The sequence below is a fragment of the Thalassophryne amazonica genome, chromosome 4 (assembly GCF_902500255.1).
Source record: "Thalassophryne amazonica chromosome 4, fThaAma1.1, whole genome shotgun sequence".
Classification (NCBI taxonomy): Eukaryota; Metazoa; Chordata; class Actinopteri; order Batrachoidiformes; family Batrachoididae; genus Thalassophryne; species Thalassophryne amazonica.
Genome location: NC_047106.1, coordinates 26,437,392 through 26,452,645, shown reverse-complemented (window position 1 = coordinate 26,452,645; position 15,254 = coordinate 26,437,392). Strand labels below are relative to the sequence as shown.

At 39.3% G+C, this 15,254-nt stretch overlaps 1 protein-coding gene across 1 annotated transcript in view; it reads left to right on the top strand.

The window, feature by feature from the left end:
• grik4 (glutamate receptor, ionotropic, kainate 4) overlaps nt 1-15,254 on the top strand; it is a 1,339,327-nt gene that overhangs the window by 1,186,720 nt on the left and 137,353 nt on the right. Inside the window, exon 12 of the mRNA XM_034169301.1 lies at nt 8,086-8,289. Coding sequence (XP_034025192.1) covers nt 8,086-8,289 — 204 coding nt within the window. The remainder of the gene's footprint in view (nt 1-8,085; nt 8,290-15,254) is intronic.

Below are 15,254 nucleotides of genomic sequence, written 5' to 3'. Positions count from 1 at the left end.
TCTCCCGCATCCCACAATCAAGTTGTATGTCGCTTTTTTCAGGACAACCTGTACTTTCATATATATATATATGTTATAGTTGTGTTTTATAAGTGTATAAAGGTTTACAATCAGAAAAAAGAAAGGAAAAAGTAAAGCAGAAAATACATTTTCCACACACCAATTATTCAAAACACACAGCAAACTATATAACTAGTAACACATCACTCCTAAAAACAATCTTGGTGTGTCACGATTGGGATTTTGGAAAACCATGTGACGGTGAACCAATTCCGACTGGACACTCACATTGCTCACTTCATCACACAGCTTCTATGAGGAGTTAACTTTTCAGCAAAAAAAAGTAAGTTTCTATCTCATATCATTAAAAAAGTTATTTATAATTTAGTAAAGCTTGGTCTCAGCCATCGTATAAGACGGCGTCGGTCCCAGAGCGTTAAACCCTTAGATCTTCAGCAAATGTATTTTAAAGAGAAACTGCATGAACTACACAAGTTTTTTTATTTTCTAATAACAGTTTATTCAATGAGGAGAAACAAATGCTAAATTATTGTTGTGTTGTAACTTAATTTTTGTTCATGCCTTTGTGCCCGTCTTCATGAAGTTACATGCAAAAATGTTGAAATTGGCCCTATCCTGCAATGATAAGAATTCTTTAAAAAAAATTACTGGATCTGGATCGTGTTCCGGATCATTACCAAAACCCGCTTAGGTGAAGCGTATCTGAATATTGTGCTGTAAAAAACAGCAGAAGGGTCTGTGCTCGACTTTAACTCAGGTTTTTGATGGTCTGTGATACCATTTTCTTTCTGCTGTCAAATAATAAAATGTACCAACTCTTTAGTTAAAATCACCTAATTTTAATATCAACGCACCCATGGGTGCTCCGATCGAGTGCAAGTACACTAACTACACAAACAAATTCACGCTCTTAATTAAATTGCTTGAAACAGTAAAAGATTGGTTGGGCCGGAATTTCTTTCAGCTGAATGCTGAAAAAAAAAAGCAGAAGTTTTGATTTCTCTCCCACCTGATGTTGGTATTTCAGTTGGTTTGCCAGTCCATTCATCCATGCAAACCTACTAGATGTTGACAATGACTGGGCTTTGACATTGGATCCATGTATTGGATGCTTAAAGTATTTGATTCTCTTTTTTTCTTGATCCATTGTGTTGCAAGCAGAGATGAAAATGTTGATCCATCCTTTCGTTTCATTCCTCTGATTATTGTAACTACGCCTTCAGAATCAGAATTGAATTTATTGCCAAGTACAGTAGTGTTCAGAATAATAGTGCTATGTGACTAAAAAGATTAATCCAGGTTTTGAGTATATTTATTATTGTTACATGGGAAACAAGGTACCAGTAGATTCAATAGATTCTCACAAATCCAACAAGACCAAGCATTCATGATATGCACACTCTTAAGGCTATGAAATTGGGCTGTTAGTAAAACAAAAAGTATAAAAGGGGGTGTTCCCAATAATAGTAGCATCTGCTGTTGACCCTACAAACTCAAAACTATTATGTTCAAGCTGCTTTTTTAGCAATCCTGTGAATCACTAAACTAGTATTTAGTTGTATAACCACAGTTTTTCATGATTTCTTCACATCTGCGAGACATTAATTTTGTTGGTTTGGAACCAAGATTTTGCTCGTTTACTAGTGTGCTTGGGGTCATTGTCTTGTTGAAACACCCATTTCAAGGGTATGTCCTCTTCAGCATAAGGCAACATGACCTCTTCAATATTTTGACATTCCAAACTGATCCATGATACCTGGTATACGATATATAGGCCCAACACCATAGTAGGAGAAACATGCCCATATCATGATGCTTGCACCACCATGCTTCACTGTCTTCACTGTGAACTGTGGCTTGAATTCAGAGTTTGGGGATCGTCTCACAAACTGTCTGCAGCCCTTTAACCCAAAAAGAACAATTTTTCTCTCATCAGTCCACAAAATATTCCTCCATTTCTCTTTAGGCACTTGATGTGTTCTTTGGCAAATTGTAACCTCTTCTGCACATGTCTTTTATTTAACAGAGGGACTTTGCGGGGGATTCTTGCAAATAAATTAGCTTCACCACAGGCATCTTCTAACTGTCACAGCACTTACAGGTAACTCCACACTGTCTTTGATCATCCTGGAGCTGATCAATGGGTGAGCCTTTGCCATTCTGGTTATTCTTCTATCCATTTTGAGGGTGTTTTCCATTTTCTTCCACGCGTTCTCTGGTTTTTTTTTGTCCATTTTAAAAGCACTGGAGATCATTGTAGATGAACAGCCTATAATTTTTTCCACCTGCGTATAAGTTTTCCCCTTTCCAATCAACTTTTTAATCAAACTACGATGTTCTTCTGAACAATGTCTTGAACGTCCCATTTTCCTCAGGCTTTCAAAGAGAAAAGCATGTTCAACAGGTGCTGGCTTCATCCTTAAATAGGGGACACCTGATTCACACCCTGTTTGTTACCACAGATAACTCACTGACTGAATGCCCACACTACTATTATTGTGAACACCACTTTTCTACTTTTTTTACTAATAGCCCAATTTATAGCCTTAAGAGGGTGCATAGCATGAATGCTTGTTCATGTTGGATTTGTGAGAATCTACTGAATCTACTGGTACCTTGTTCCCATGTACAATAAGAAATATACTCAAAAACCTGGATTAATCTTTTTAGTCACATAGCATTAACTATTATTCTGAACACTACTGTAAAGTTCTCACATACAAGGAATCTGATCTGGTGTCACTGGTGCATAAACAACAATGGAAGTAATAGGTGCATAAACAATAATAAAAAGAAAAGGAAAAAAAATACTTCTGTGAAAGTAAAGGAGGTCAAATAGACAAATGGGCCAAGCTAAGTTTACTGTTAGATATAGTGGAATGGTGGAATGGGGCTGTGCAGGCATGTAGATGAACAGTACAGGCATGATCAGTCTGTACTTTGTGGGAGTGTGGGGGAGGCAGGGTAAATTTGGCCTCTGACATCATTTATAAGTCTAGCTGCGGACGGAAAGAAGCTGTTTTTGTGTCTTGAGCTTTTTAGTCCTGACGGACCTCAGCCATCTCCCAGAAGGGAGGGCGACAAAAAAGTTTGTGCCCTGGTGAGAGGGATTGGCCAGTATCTTCCTTGCTCGCCTCAGGCCATAGAGGTGTACAGGTCCTGTAGGGATGGCAGACTGCAGTCACCTTGTCTGCTGTGTGGAAGATATGCTGCAGGTCTGCTCTTGTCCTTAGCAGTGGTCAGCAACATACCAGATGGTGATGGAGGAGGAGATGATGGACTCAATGATGGCAGTGTAGAAGGTCACCATCATTGTTTTTTGCAGGTTGAACTTCCTTAGCTCCTGCATAAAGTACATCCTCTGTTGTGCTCTTTTGGTGAGAGAGCTGATGTTCGACTCCCACCTGAGGTCCTGGGTGATGGTGATCCCCAGGTAATGGAACAACTCTAGAATGGCAACTGGGGAGTCACAAAGGGTGATGGGGTTGGCCGGGACTGGGTTCTTCCTGAAGTCAACAACCATCTCCATTGTCTTGAAGGCACTGTGCTCCAACTTTCTTCACTTGCTTGAAGAAAGCTTAATTGGGTCATTTTCAAGTTGTCCAAATGCTGCTGCTAATCTCTTGACCAGGTACTGTAACAGGTTGCATAGGACAGTAGTTTTAATTGCTCTTTGCTGGGTATCCATTAAATTCAGAACCCATCTAGTTTCAAGTCCTGGTGATCACTTCCGAGCTTTACATGATCAGGGTGCTGCTTATATTTGGGATTAACTGCAACCTTATGTCACGTCCAGGCCTCTTTGGTCTGAGTCTGCTGGTTGTTGTATGATTAAAGTAGAGCATACTGCATACACTGGGCATTATGGGACATTGCAAACACTCATTTTATTATTTTATATTATCTACTTTTTATTCTGTTTTTACGATGCATATCTTATTCTTTTTTAATCTTTTTTTGTGAAGCACTGTCTGACATCTATTCTTGAAAGGTGCTATCCAAATAAATTACTTACGTTTTACCTGTCACAAATTTACATTACACGGCCAAAAAAACAAAATCAAACAAACAACACATTACCAGGCATCCAGTATAGACTTGCAATGCATTTTCTGAAAAATTCATCTGAAAAGCACTTCTTAGTAGCTGTAGCTAAGGTTTTCTTTGTTGTTTTGATTCTGCAGTCATTAGCTGTTATCTTGGTCAGAAATCACAGCAGGAACTAACTCCTCAAATGACCTGAAAAACTTTCCACAAAGTCGTGCATCCTCGTTAAGACGGCTTGCATTGTTTGAGCTACTTTCGGCTCCTCAGCTTGACAAGTTTGCAGAGCAGATACTGCAGTCCATTATATTGCCTTTGTTTATTTTAAAATGTGGCCAAATCACCGCATTCTGCTTTCCCGTCTAACCACTATTCACCACTGCACGTAATGAGACTACAGTTATGTGAGACAGTGTCCAAACCAAATATCGGATACGACTGTGGCATCACCATTGGTGCATTCTGAGTCCAGAGTTTATTGGAAGGAGATCAACTTATTTTTCCAAAAAAAATAAAAAAAAGAGCCAGGAGACTGAAAACCACAATGGTTTAGTGGTACTGTTATATGTATTTCCCCAGACTTCAGCACAATAACTGAGGTACTGGAAAAACATTGAGCAATACAACATACACAAGGAATTACATAATTCAAACAAATCTTTTACTTTAAATAAGATACCAATGCTTTTACTAACTTTCTTTGTTATATAATCTATGTGGGCTTTCCAATTTAATTTCTCATCCAACACAACACCAAGAAACTTAACTTCATTAACTCTTTCAATATTATGTCCATCAATGGTAATTTTCACATCATTCTTCCTTCAATTGCCAAAAATCATACAGTTTGTTTTATCTCAGTTTAAAGCCAAATTATTTTCATTAAACCAGTTTCTTCCCCTATTAGTTCTGTTATTTTCAACAGATTACTTCCTGAATAATATATACTGGTATCATCAGCAAACAACAAAAAGCTCAGCGTTTTAGAAGATTCACATATGTCATTAATAAACAAGAGAAAAAGCAAAGGTCCTAAAATTGATCCTTGCTGAACTCCACATTTAACCCATCTACAATCAGAATTTAGTCCCATTATATGTACATACTGCTAACGATTTGTGACATTTCCAAAACAGTTGCCTCTTTCTTCCTTCAGTTTATGTTTACTTAAATTATGGACCTTGGACTTGGATCGGTTTTGACGTTCACGTTGGAAACACAGGCCTGATCTGAAATGTATAAATTTAGCATCTTGCACTGTGGTCTCCAGCACATCTGGTCAACCAAAGTATGTCTCTGCAGTTTGTAACTGCTGAGTTTCCCAGACAGGCTTCGTAACAATCGAGCTGTTTTGTGCTCATCCTTATCGCGGCAGAACAGAAGACTTCCGTCGACTGGTGCAGCTAGAGAGAGGCAAACCTGTCTAGTGGGATGCCAAAGTGACATGAAACCCTTCTGTCCACGCTCACAGGTGCAACTGAAATGGTTGCCATGACAACAGGCTTTGTCACAGTCGTAGCTGCAACCATCGCGTGTGCATCAATGCGAAAATGTTCACAGGACTGCGAAAGGAAGAGAGATACAGTGTTGATGAATACACCAAAATGTGTATTTGTCAACGTCATATCTTCTCAGTAGCACACATTCTTGAGAACATTTTGCTTTTCCAAATCCTCTCTCTCTCTCTAAAAAAAAAAGCAACTAATAATAAGTGGAAAAAAACTCCAAAGCTTTCTAGACATCATTGGACGGACATGGAGCTGTGTCTTGATGTGTAGGATGAGATGATAAAAAAGACGATAGAGCAACAACAAAATCACAGTCAATGGTTTTGTTCATGGACATGAGGTCCGTTTCCACCTCAGGAACTGGACCTACTCCCCACATTCCATGAACATTTCCAGGAACAGCCCAGTATGTTGGTCTTCTCAGCCGTTGTGTCTCCACTGCGGTGAAGACTCGCCAGGCTCCCAGTGACAGCAGCCAACATAAAAGTTTGCTTACTAAATATCACTAGCATCCAGCATGAGGGCACTAGTCAAAAGACAAAGCAGGACACATTTATGCTTTTTTGGAAGGGGGCGGTAAAGGTTTGCTCGCTAGATATCACTAGCATCCAATGTTAGCATGCTAGTCAGAAGGCAAACCAGGAGTAATTTATGCTTTTTGTGTGGAGGGGGGGCACTAAAAGTAAAGTTTGCTTGCGAGATATCGCGTGAGCATCCAATGTTAGCGCAGGTAGTCAGAAGGCAAAAGCAGGAGTAATTTATGCTTTTTTGTGGGGGGGAGGCGCTAAAGGTTTGCTCGCTAGATATCACTAGCCACCAATGTTAGCATGCTAGTCAGAAGGCAAAGCAGGAGTAATTCATGCTTTTTTGTGGGGGGGGGGGGCGCTAAAAGTAAGGTTTGTTTGCTAATTATTGCTAGCATCCAATGTTAGCGCAGTAGTCAGAAGGCAAAGCAGGAGTAATTTAGGCTTTTTGGGGCAGCGCTAAAAGTTTGCTTGATACATATTGCTAATATAGCGGCTAGTAATCTCTCTCATCTACGTTGTGTTGTGATTTTGAGTCCTCCCACTCACTGCCCTTGGCAACAATCTCTGGCATGGAGCGGACGCTCTGTCCAGTTGGTTAAAAGTGGGCTCTGGCCAATTGACTACTATTGCACTGCGACTCCTGCCGGCCTCCATCACATTAACATGCTAGTCAGAAGGCAAAGCAGGAGTAATTTAGGCTTTTTAAAATTTGGCTTCCCACTTTTTGTTAGTGCTTGATGATGCAAAACTCTTAAAATGTCTGCAGCAAGCATGTAATCAAATTAAACTGTTGCATGTGCTCAAGGCTGTATTTATTTGAATTCTCTGTTTGCAAGCATTTTCTTCATTTGCAAGACAGTTTTTGTTTTTTTTAATCCAGCTACTTGTTATTGAATTGATGCAAGTATTTTGTTGCATTTGTATATTCTGCATTTGGTAATGTCTAAATCTGAAAGTGCTGTGGCCCCTATCAGCCACCATACTTTCAGGATTGTCTCACTGAACATTTGAATGATGCAACATCATGCTTACATGATATTGCATCATCCACTTTCCTGCTCCTTCATAGTCAGAATATGAACGTTTTTGAAAGCTCCTCATGTTTCCAGCTGTGAGGGTAACAAAACCATTTCAGGTCTTGTCAAATCTTTAGGGTACAGCAATACTTGAAACCCATTAGTGTCACTTTAAGTGAGTTGCACACATCATGCAAGTGACACACGCACACAGTGAGTTGTAATATTTACATACGCATTCTGTCAGATTTTAAAATGAAAGTTTTGTCAACAAAAAAAACTTTCATTTTCAATGAAGAACATCAGACAAAGAAAAGGTTCAGACATTTTAATTGCTGATATCTGATGTCAACAAACCCAAAAGCTGTTTTTGTCTGATTCCAAGGTAAAACGACAGGACAGTGGCCCATAACCCTGTCATGTTTGTGATATATTGCACAGCCAACACACCACTTTGACAGTTGCATTATTTGACAAATAGCACAATAAGTGTGGTTTAAATGTACATCACGCTGGGGTTGTTTAAATCTTCCAGTGATATCAGCTAAATGACAAAGCAAGTCATAAATAAGCAGACGTCTAAACAGAGAGCTGCTTTTTCTCTGATGACAGGTTGTAAAGTGTGTGTTGAACGTGGTGAACTGCAAACAGAAAGCTGCTTTTATTTCTTATCCATGCATTGCTGGAAAGAACAGATAACCTGTCTGTCTGTGATTTTTAGTACCTGGTTCTTAATCGAGTCCAGGAATTAGTTTTGGTCGACCGCAGTAAACTTGAGAGAGTGATGATATCACAAGGCCAGGCAACATCCTTCCACCATTCTCCCGTTTCTGTCCCATAAAATCTTATTTTAGATTATTGTTTTGGCAGTTAAAATGCAGAACACAGGACAGTATAGATCCAATGTGAGTGCTCACTTCCAGTCTACGCTCTGTTACGCACCCATTTACAGGCTGTTTGTGTTTTCAGGAGAATCCGTATGTGATGCTGCGGAAGAACTATCAGGAACTGGAGGGGAATGAGCGCTACGAAGGCTTCTGTGTGGACATGTTAAAAGAGCTGGCAGACATACTCAAGTTCAAATATCGCATCCGGCTAGTGGGAGATGGACTCTATGGAGTTCCTGGAGCAAACGGAACATGGACCGGCATGGTTGGAGAGCTCATCTCAAGGGTATGTAATCACATGCACACAGTACTGTTGCCTGGTACAAAACACTTTTTTTTATTTTTGGGGTTAAAGACCTATAAACAAGCATATATTTCTTCAGCAATGGCAGGCCTTGAATGAGCTAACCATCAGTTTCAAGCGATATAAATTAAATGAGCTTATAATACTAACTAAAATATTACATGCAATGCTCAAACTACCCTTATCTGTAACGAATATTGTGTTCTTTATCAATTGCAGTTGTTTAATACTTATTAAGATCCTATCCTTTGTTTATGTTGTGCAAAGCAAGGAATATTTGCAGATCATCCGCTGTGCATTTGCACGATATTAATGAGACAAATTGAACTCCATAGGAAATTAGCTTTGAGTAGCATGCACGCTAATGTCTGCAAAATATCATGTAAATAACTGCAGAGGTGTTATCAGGTTCCAAAACAGCATTTCAATTTTAGAAGTGTTTATTTCTCACTAATTTTACATAATATATGACACAGAGGTTATATTTACACACAAAAGAAACAGAGTTTTGAGCTAGCTACCAGCCTGTGACTCACCATGTTAATGTCTGCAAGCTGTCTTGTAAATAAGTTCAGAGGTAGTTTTTGGGTTCCAAAAAATTGCATTTTCTGTTTTAGTAAGTGCTTTTTTCTTGCTAGCTTTACTAATATATGAGAAACTTGCATATAAACACACAAACAAAATGGTTTTGGAGACACCAGCTACTGACATCATGGTTCGCTACTACTCTGATTGGCTCTCACCTCTGCCACTCAAAAACAAAACTGAACAGATTGAAACAGACTGTGACATTTTTAAACTCTTACAAGGCCTTTTAAAATAGGTCAAGGTTAGCCATCTTTGAACTTGTCCAAGGTCTGTATCCCAAGAATGTTCCCTGTAAATTTGAAACCTTTGCCAGTAATAGGACTGGACTTATGCTGAGCACAGACAGATGGACGGACACACGCATGCACGCAAAGCCTTCGCAGTAACCAATGGCCATATTTGATGACCTCAGGTAAAAATGGTAAACACGACCACTGGACTTTACAGTGAGGCCAAAGCCCCCAGAAGCTGAAGGGTTTTAGCCTTGCTAATGCTCCCCAGAACCATCTTAGACCTTAATCCAGGTGTGCCCAAGTTCGGTCCTCAAGATCTACCTTCCTGACACTAGTGTCTCCCTGTTCCAACACACCTGAATCCAATGAAAGACTCGCTAGCAGGCTTTTAATGAGCCTTTCATTGGATTCAGGTGTGTTGGAACAGGGAGACAACTAAGAGTGTCAGGAAGGTAGATCTCGAGGATCGAACATGGGCACCCCTGCTTTGTAGCACCTTTGGGCAACTTGCATTGTGATTTAGCACTACATATCATATTTTCAGGGATATTCTAATTTTGTAGGTCCTGCGACTAATACTCCGGTGCAACTTATATACCGAAAAATCACACATTCATTAATGTTGTTGTTGAAGGTTTGTTTTGTGTTAGCTCCTTTCTTAACGCATTAAACAGTCTGTGCGACAGAGGTCACAGCTATGCTGCTAATAAGCAGATAAGGTTCTGTAGCATGAGGATGCTGAAGTCAAAAGAGGTACTGGAAAGAAATGGGACAGGTAGAGGAACATGAGGATGAAGGAAAGATGGAATGAGAGGATGAAGCACAGCAGGAGTTAGTCGGTCCTAAAAAGCAATCTGTCTTAATTCTGTCGGCTAATGGAGGGCAAAGGCATTAAGAACGTAAAGCAAAGAGTGCCCCCTCGTGTTATTGTCACAGCTCGCCACCCCCTGTCAGTGTCTGTTAGCTGCCTCTGACTGTCTGACCTTCACAATGGTTCAAGTTGTATCTCAGTGAGCTGCTGTGCTCGAGCACGAAGGCAGCAGCGGACAAAAGTTGTCGATGGAAAGGATTTATCAAAGCAGCATGTGGCGGATGTCCCACACTGAACAGAAAGACTTCAGCTTGTGTGGTTAAAAAGACAGCAAAAGGAATGGGAAAGGTGGTTGAATAAGAAGATAGTAAAGGTCAGCCAGGCCTGCAGGTAGAATGGATAAGCTGAAAAGATATAAAACATATCAGTGCTGGAGGAAAGCCTCAACAACAGATACATGAGTTTTGCCTGGGCCTTTCAGACGGAACAATATTTGAGTGGGATTAGTTTGACAGGTATCAGAGAAACGGCGCTAACAATGACACAAGCCAGGAGAAGTCCAAACCCAAATCTATGCGCGTACCGATGCCCCTTTTCAAACAGGAAAACGCACCTTGTGGAAATGTTTGCATTCATAAAAAACTATTTTGACAGGACAATACATGCACCTGCAGAGAACATCAATGTACACACACACATGCGTGCACACAGACACACACACACGCTGTTTAAAAGACAGAGAGGAACTTGAAGTAGTGAAATTGGGATGGTGTCTCTGCATTTCACTTCCTTGCACACTAAGTTTTGCACCTTGCTAATAGCCTGCATACCCATACAGTTATAGCAAACATCCAGTCCAGCTGCATTCATATGTATAATTAAGTCACATAGGAACAGTGTTGTATAGTAACGAAGTAAAAATACTTCACTACTGTACTTAAGTACGTTTTGGGAGACTTTGTACTTTACTTGAGTTTTTTAAATTCAGCTTACTTTCACTTTTACTTCACTACATTTCCGACCTTAATTGCATACTTCTACTCCAATACATTTTCTATGCGCCATGCCGTTACTCGTTACAAAAAAAAAAAAAAACCACACACACACACGAAAAAAAGTCCTGTTTTCAACCCAGAGACACCCATGATTACTAGTGACTGCAACAAAGTCAGGCCGATTTGTCATGAGGCCTGTCCGGTAGGCTTTTTTGCAGTTTGCACACTTTGGGGGGTGTTTGTCAGGGAAAATGATCATTTCTCTACGTTGATTACAGACCTGCAGCGAGTCTGTAATCAACTTTTCTGCAGTGCGACTTTGCTTTGAACCTTGAACCAATCGAAGCAGTGATTCGCAGATTGAAGCAGTGCTTCGATCTACGATTCGTAGATTCATTGTTTTAGTTCGCTTTATCCTAATTTTTCCCCGCTAAAACCCTGAAGAGCATATGTCTGAGATAATATTTAATATTTTTATGTTAAACCGACCTGTTATGGTCTTCTGAGAAACAGTTGATAGATGTATTTATAACTTAAAAAATGGGACCGATGCTAACGCGTTAGCATGCCTATGGCGTTTTCAATGTTAAAGTTAGCATTAAGCTGTTCGCATCAGCACGTCTGTGTTGATTTGTTTTCTGTATAATTAATGGCTCAGTGTTCCTTGTCGTAAAAGTCAAATTTTAATTTTTTTAATTTATTTTTATTCATATATTAATAATAATAGCAACAACAATAATAGTCTATATAATAGACAATAATAGTCAATAATAGACTAATAATGTTACAATACAATTTTAGAGAAAGAGACAAAAAGAACCTAATGAAACAAAACACAACAGAAAAGATAAAACCATGTAACAATGAAAATAAATAAATACATATAGAAATAAATAACTTTCCACCTAGTGAGTAGCCTACTCTCGTTTAGGTTTTGAAATCTTGTGTGATGTGCACAATTTTCGGTATTTTGACTAATACTACCAGTCATTTACAAGCCTAGATAAAATTTGTAATATAAAAAAAATCAGTCCGTTTTTGATTATTAACATTTACTTGTACTTTTACTTTCAATACTTGAGTACATTTAGTTGTACATGACTTGGCACACTTAAGTAAAATAATACTAGATACTTTAAGACTTTTACTTGAGTAGCATTTGAATCGGTGACTTGAACTTCTACCAAGTCATTTTTTAATGTGTATCTGTACTTTTACTAAGTGTGATTTTCCGGTACTATTATACAACACTGCGTAGGAATCACCCAAGTTAATGCTGCCCCAATTAATTTTCTGCAATTTCCACAATGCTGTAATTATTCTGGAGTTCGACAAACATATAATAAAATGTTCTATGATGTCAGGCTGTGTGACTGCCTGCAGGCTCTGGGATGCAGACACACAGCTAGAGTAAACGGAGCGCTCGCAAACACAGAGGTGTGATTTGTAATATATCTCATTAGAACTCTCAGATGACAGTGGCGCTACCCTCAGGCACTACTGTTGAGTCTGGTCCAAATCTTCAGAGCAGTAAGGAGAAGTAAAGTGATGAGGAACAAGCTCAGGCACTAAAGGATGAGTGCAATGTCGTTGATGGAGGCATCGTTTAACGGTATATCAATATTCATTAGGCAGTTTGCATTGATTTTTTTTTTTGTGGCTAACTATGGAAGAGTTGTGGGTGGGATATGAGGCACAGCCACGTGTGCACATTTGTATACTGCTTATGATTTATAAATGGTAAAATACATGTAGATGTGTACGTGTTTTGTCTTTTGTGCCTATGTAATCTTTTAAAATATATTATGTAAGTTTTACACCCCTGTCTGACATAGTTGGGGGGGTATTATGTTTTCACCCCATCTGGGTGTCTATCTGTAAAATAACTAAAGAATGCCTCATCTGACTGAAACAATTTCATGGTGGTTTATTGGCAGGGGCTACAGGGAGGTTCTTTTTAAAAGGTCATCATCTGTCAGCCGTAGGGCCACTATGGACGCCATCTGATCTCACTTCCCGTATGTAAAGATCACCTCATCTGACTTGAAACCATTTTTTGGTGGAGTACTGAGAGAGTGGCAACATGATAAGTTGAAAAAAATCGGTCACATGACTCATGGTGTCATCTTGGGTTCAAAATAGCATTCACTGCTAATCTGTCTGCATGTAAATCCAGCTATTTCATTTATTAATTTGCTGTAAATGCCAGGTTCCTGTGCATTTGGAGGCACAAATAGACATAACAAGGGCTTCAACATGTACAGATTCCCTTCAGATCCAAACATTAGAAAAATTTGGGAAAATAAAGTCAGCCTTGTGGGATGGAAGCCGACTTCATCATCAGAGCTTTGAGAGGTAAATTTATTGTTCAGTCCCATGTACAGTAAAACTCACTTAAAACATCATTGTATAAACCAGATTTTCGCAGTCACCAGACAAAAAAGTTGCAAAGTTTTTGTATTGTTTTCCATGTAATAAACACTATATATAACAGATTTTGTACAACGGATTTTTCGCTCACATCCATTCGCAGTGTATTTCCATTAAACCCCTCGCATGTGGGACCGGAGTCATTTCTGTGATTAAAAGTCTGACCGTTTATTTTTTCAAACCATGTTCAGACTGGGACCTGAAGCCTGAAGTGCACCTGTTAAATCAGACACACATTTTCTGCTTTCAATCCTTCGTCTGCCATCATAGTATAATAGTTTTTGCAGTGTGCACGCTGATAAATGGATCAGAAAAGTCTGCACATTTACAGCACAAAGTCGATAAAAGAGGAAATTGTTCAGCTTACCTTTGATTTGGAGGTGATGATTGTAGAAAGAAAAGCTTGCTGAGGGTCAAATTAGTCCAGAATAAAGCATAATCCAGAGACGGAGAACTTTAAAATTGTGCGCATGTTATTGCATGACATGGAGTTACAGCTGTGCAGCTGCATAAATCAGGCTTTAAATTAATGAAAAAATCATTGTAAATTTATGTAAATTTGCTAGCTTTACTATTTTTAGATTTATTTTGTTAGCACCTGTACATGGATGTGTTGCTTTATGTGGTTAAATGATTTTAAAAATATGTTGAAAAAATTAAAGGTTCATTCAGTAGTTCAGCACAGTTGGAACCAAAATGGCACCATGTTCTAAGTTGACGCCACTGTCTCAATAAAGGCACACTACTGGAGTCTGTCCCAGCAGTTATAGGGCATGAGGAAGCCAGTAAGCTCTGCCGTAACTTAACCACGAACCCCCCGTCAAGACAACCCCCCCACCACCCCATTTTTTTTTTTTGACCGTTTTTTTTTTTTTTTCCGCACGGTCATGCTGCCCCCCCTGCGATGCCGCCCCGGGCAGCTGCCCGGTTGGCCTGCCTCCAGGACCGCCCCTGGTTGCCATGTATCAACACATTCCAGGTCCTGGATGGTAGTCATCCAGCAACACGCACCTGTGGAGAGTAAGCGTACATGCCACAGCCAGGTGAAATGTGGATATCCTGTTGGCCTTCTCCTGTTGCTCCTCAACACTAAGGCATATGTGCTGGATCATACACAGAGAAAACACGCCATACAGCCAAAATCGGGGTGAATATGAGGTATTATTGTGAAGCGCTTGGAGCGCCTGATGCAGATGGAAAAGCGCTATATAAATGCAGTCCATTTACCATTACCATTTAAATTTGGCAGAAATACTCCTTAGACACCCCTCTTTTGAAAAAAAAGATTGGCCACTTGACTTTTCAATCGGTGGTCAGGTAGGGGTCAATTAAAGAATTACACAGAGGTCAAAATTAATGATGCTCCAATCATATTGAAAAATATTCCACATTATTTGCCTGATCATAAAGATTCCAAAAAGGTATAGTTTGGACTATCTGTGTTACGGGATAAAAACAGCAAGAATGGTGACAAAGGTCAGTGTCATTTTGTACAGGGGTCAAAAGTTAAAGTTGCTCTAATTTTGGTAAAAAGTGATGCAAATTATTGGTTGAGCTAATAGGATTGATAAATGGAATAGTGTTGACAGTGCTGAATGCTTGGTCTCCAAAGTAAAGGTCAAACAAGTTCTTTGTCTATTGGATTCTATGACATGTGACATATGTTACCCCGTAACATGATAAGTAAGGATGATAAAGTAGTGTTCAGAATAATAGTAGTGCTATGTGACTAAAAAGATTAATCCAGGTTTTGAGTATATTTCTTATTGTTACATGGGAAACAAGGTACCAGTAGATTCAGTAGATTCTCACAAATCCATGATATGCACACTCTTAAGGCTATGAAATTGGGCTATTAGTAAAAAATAAAAGTAGAAAAGGGGGTGTTCA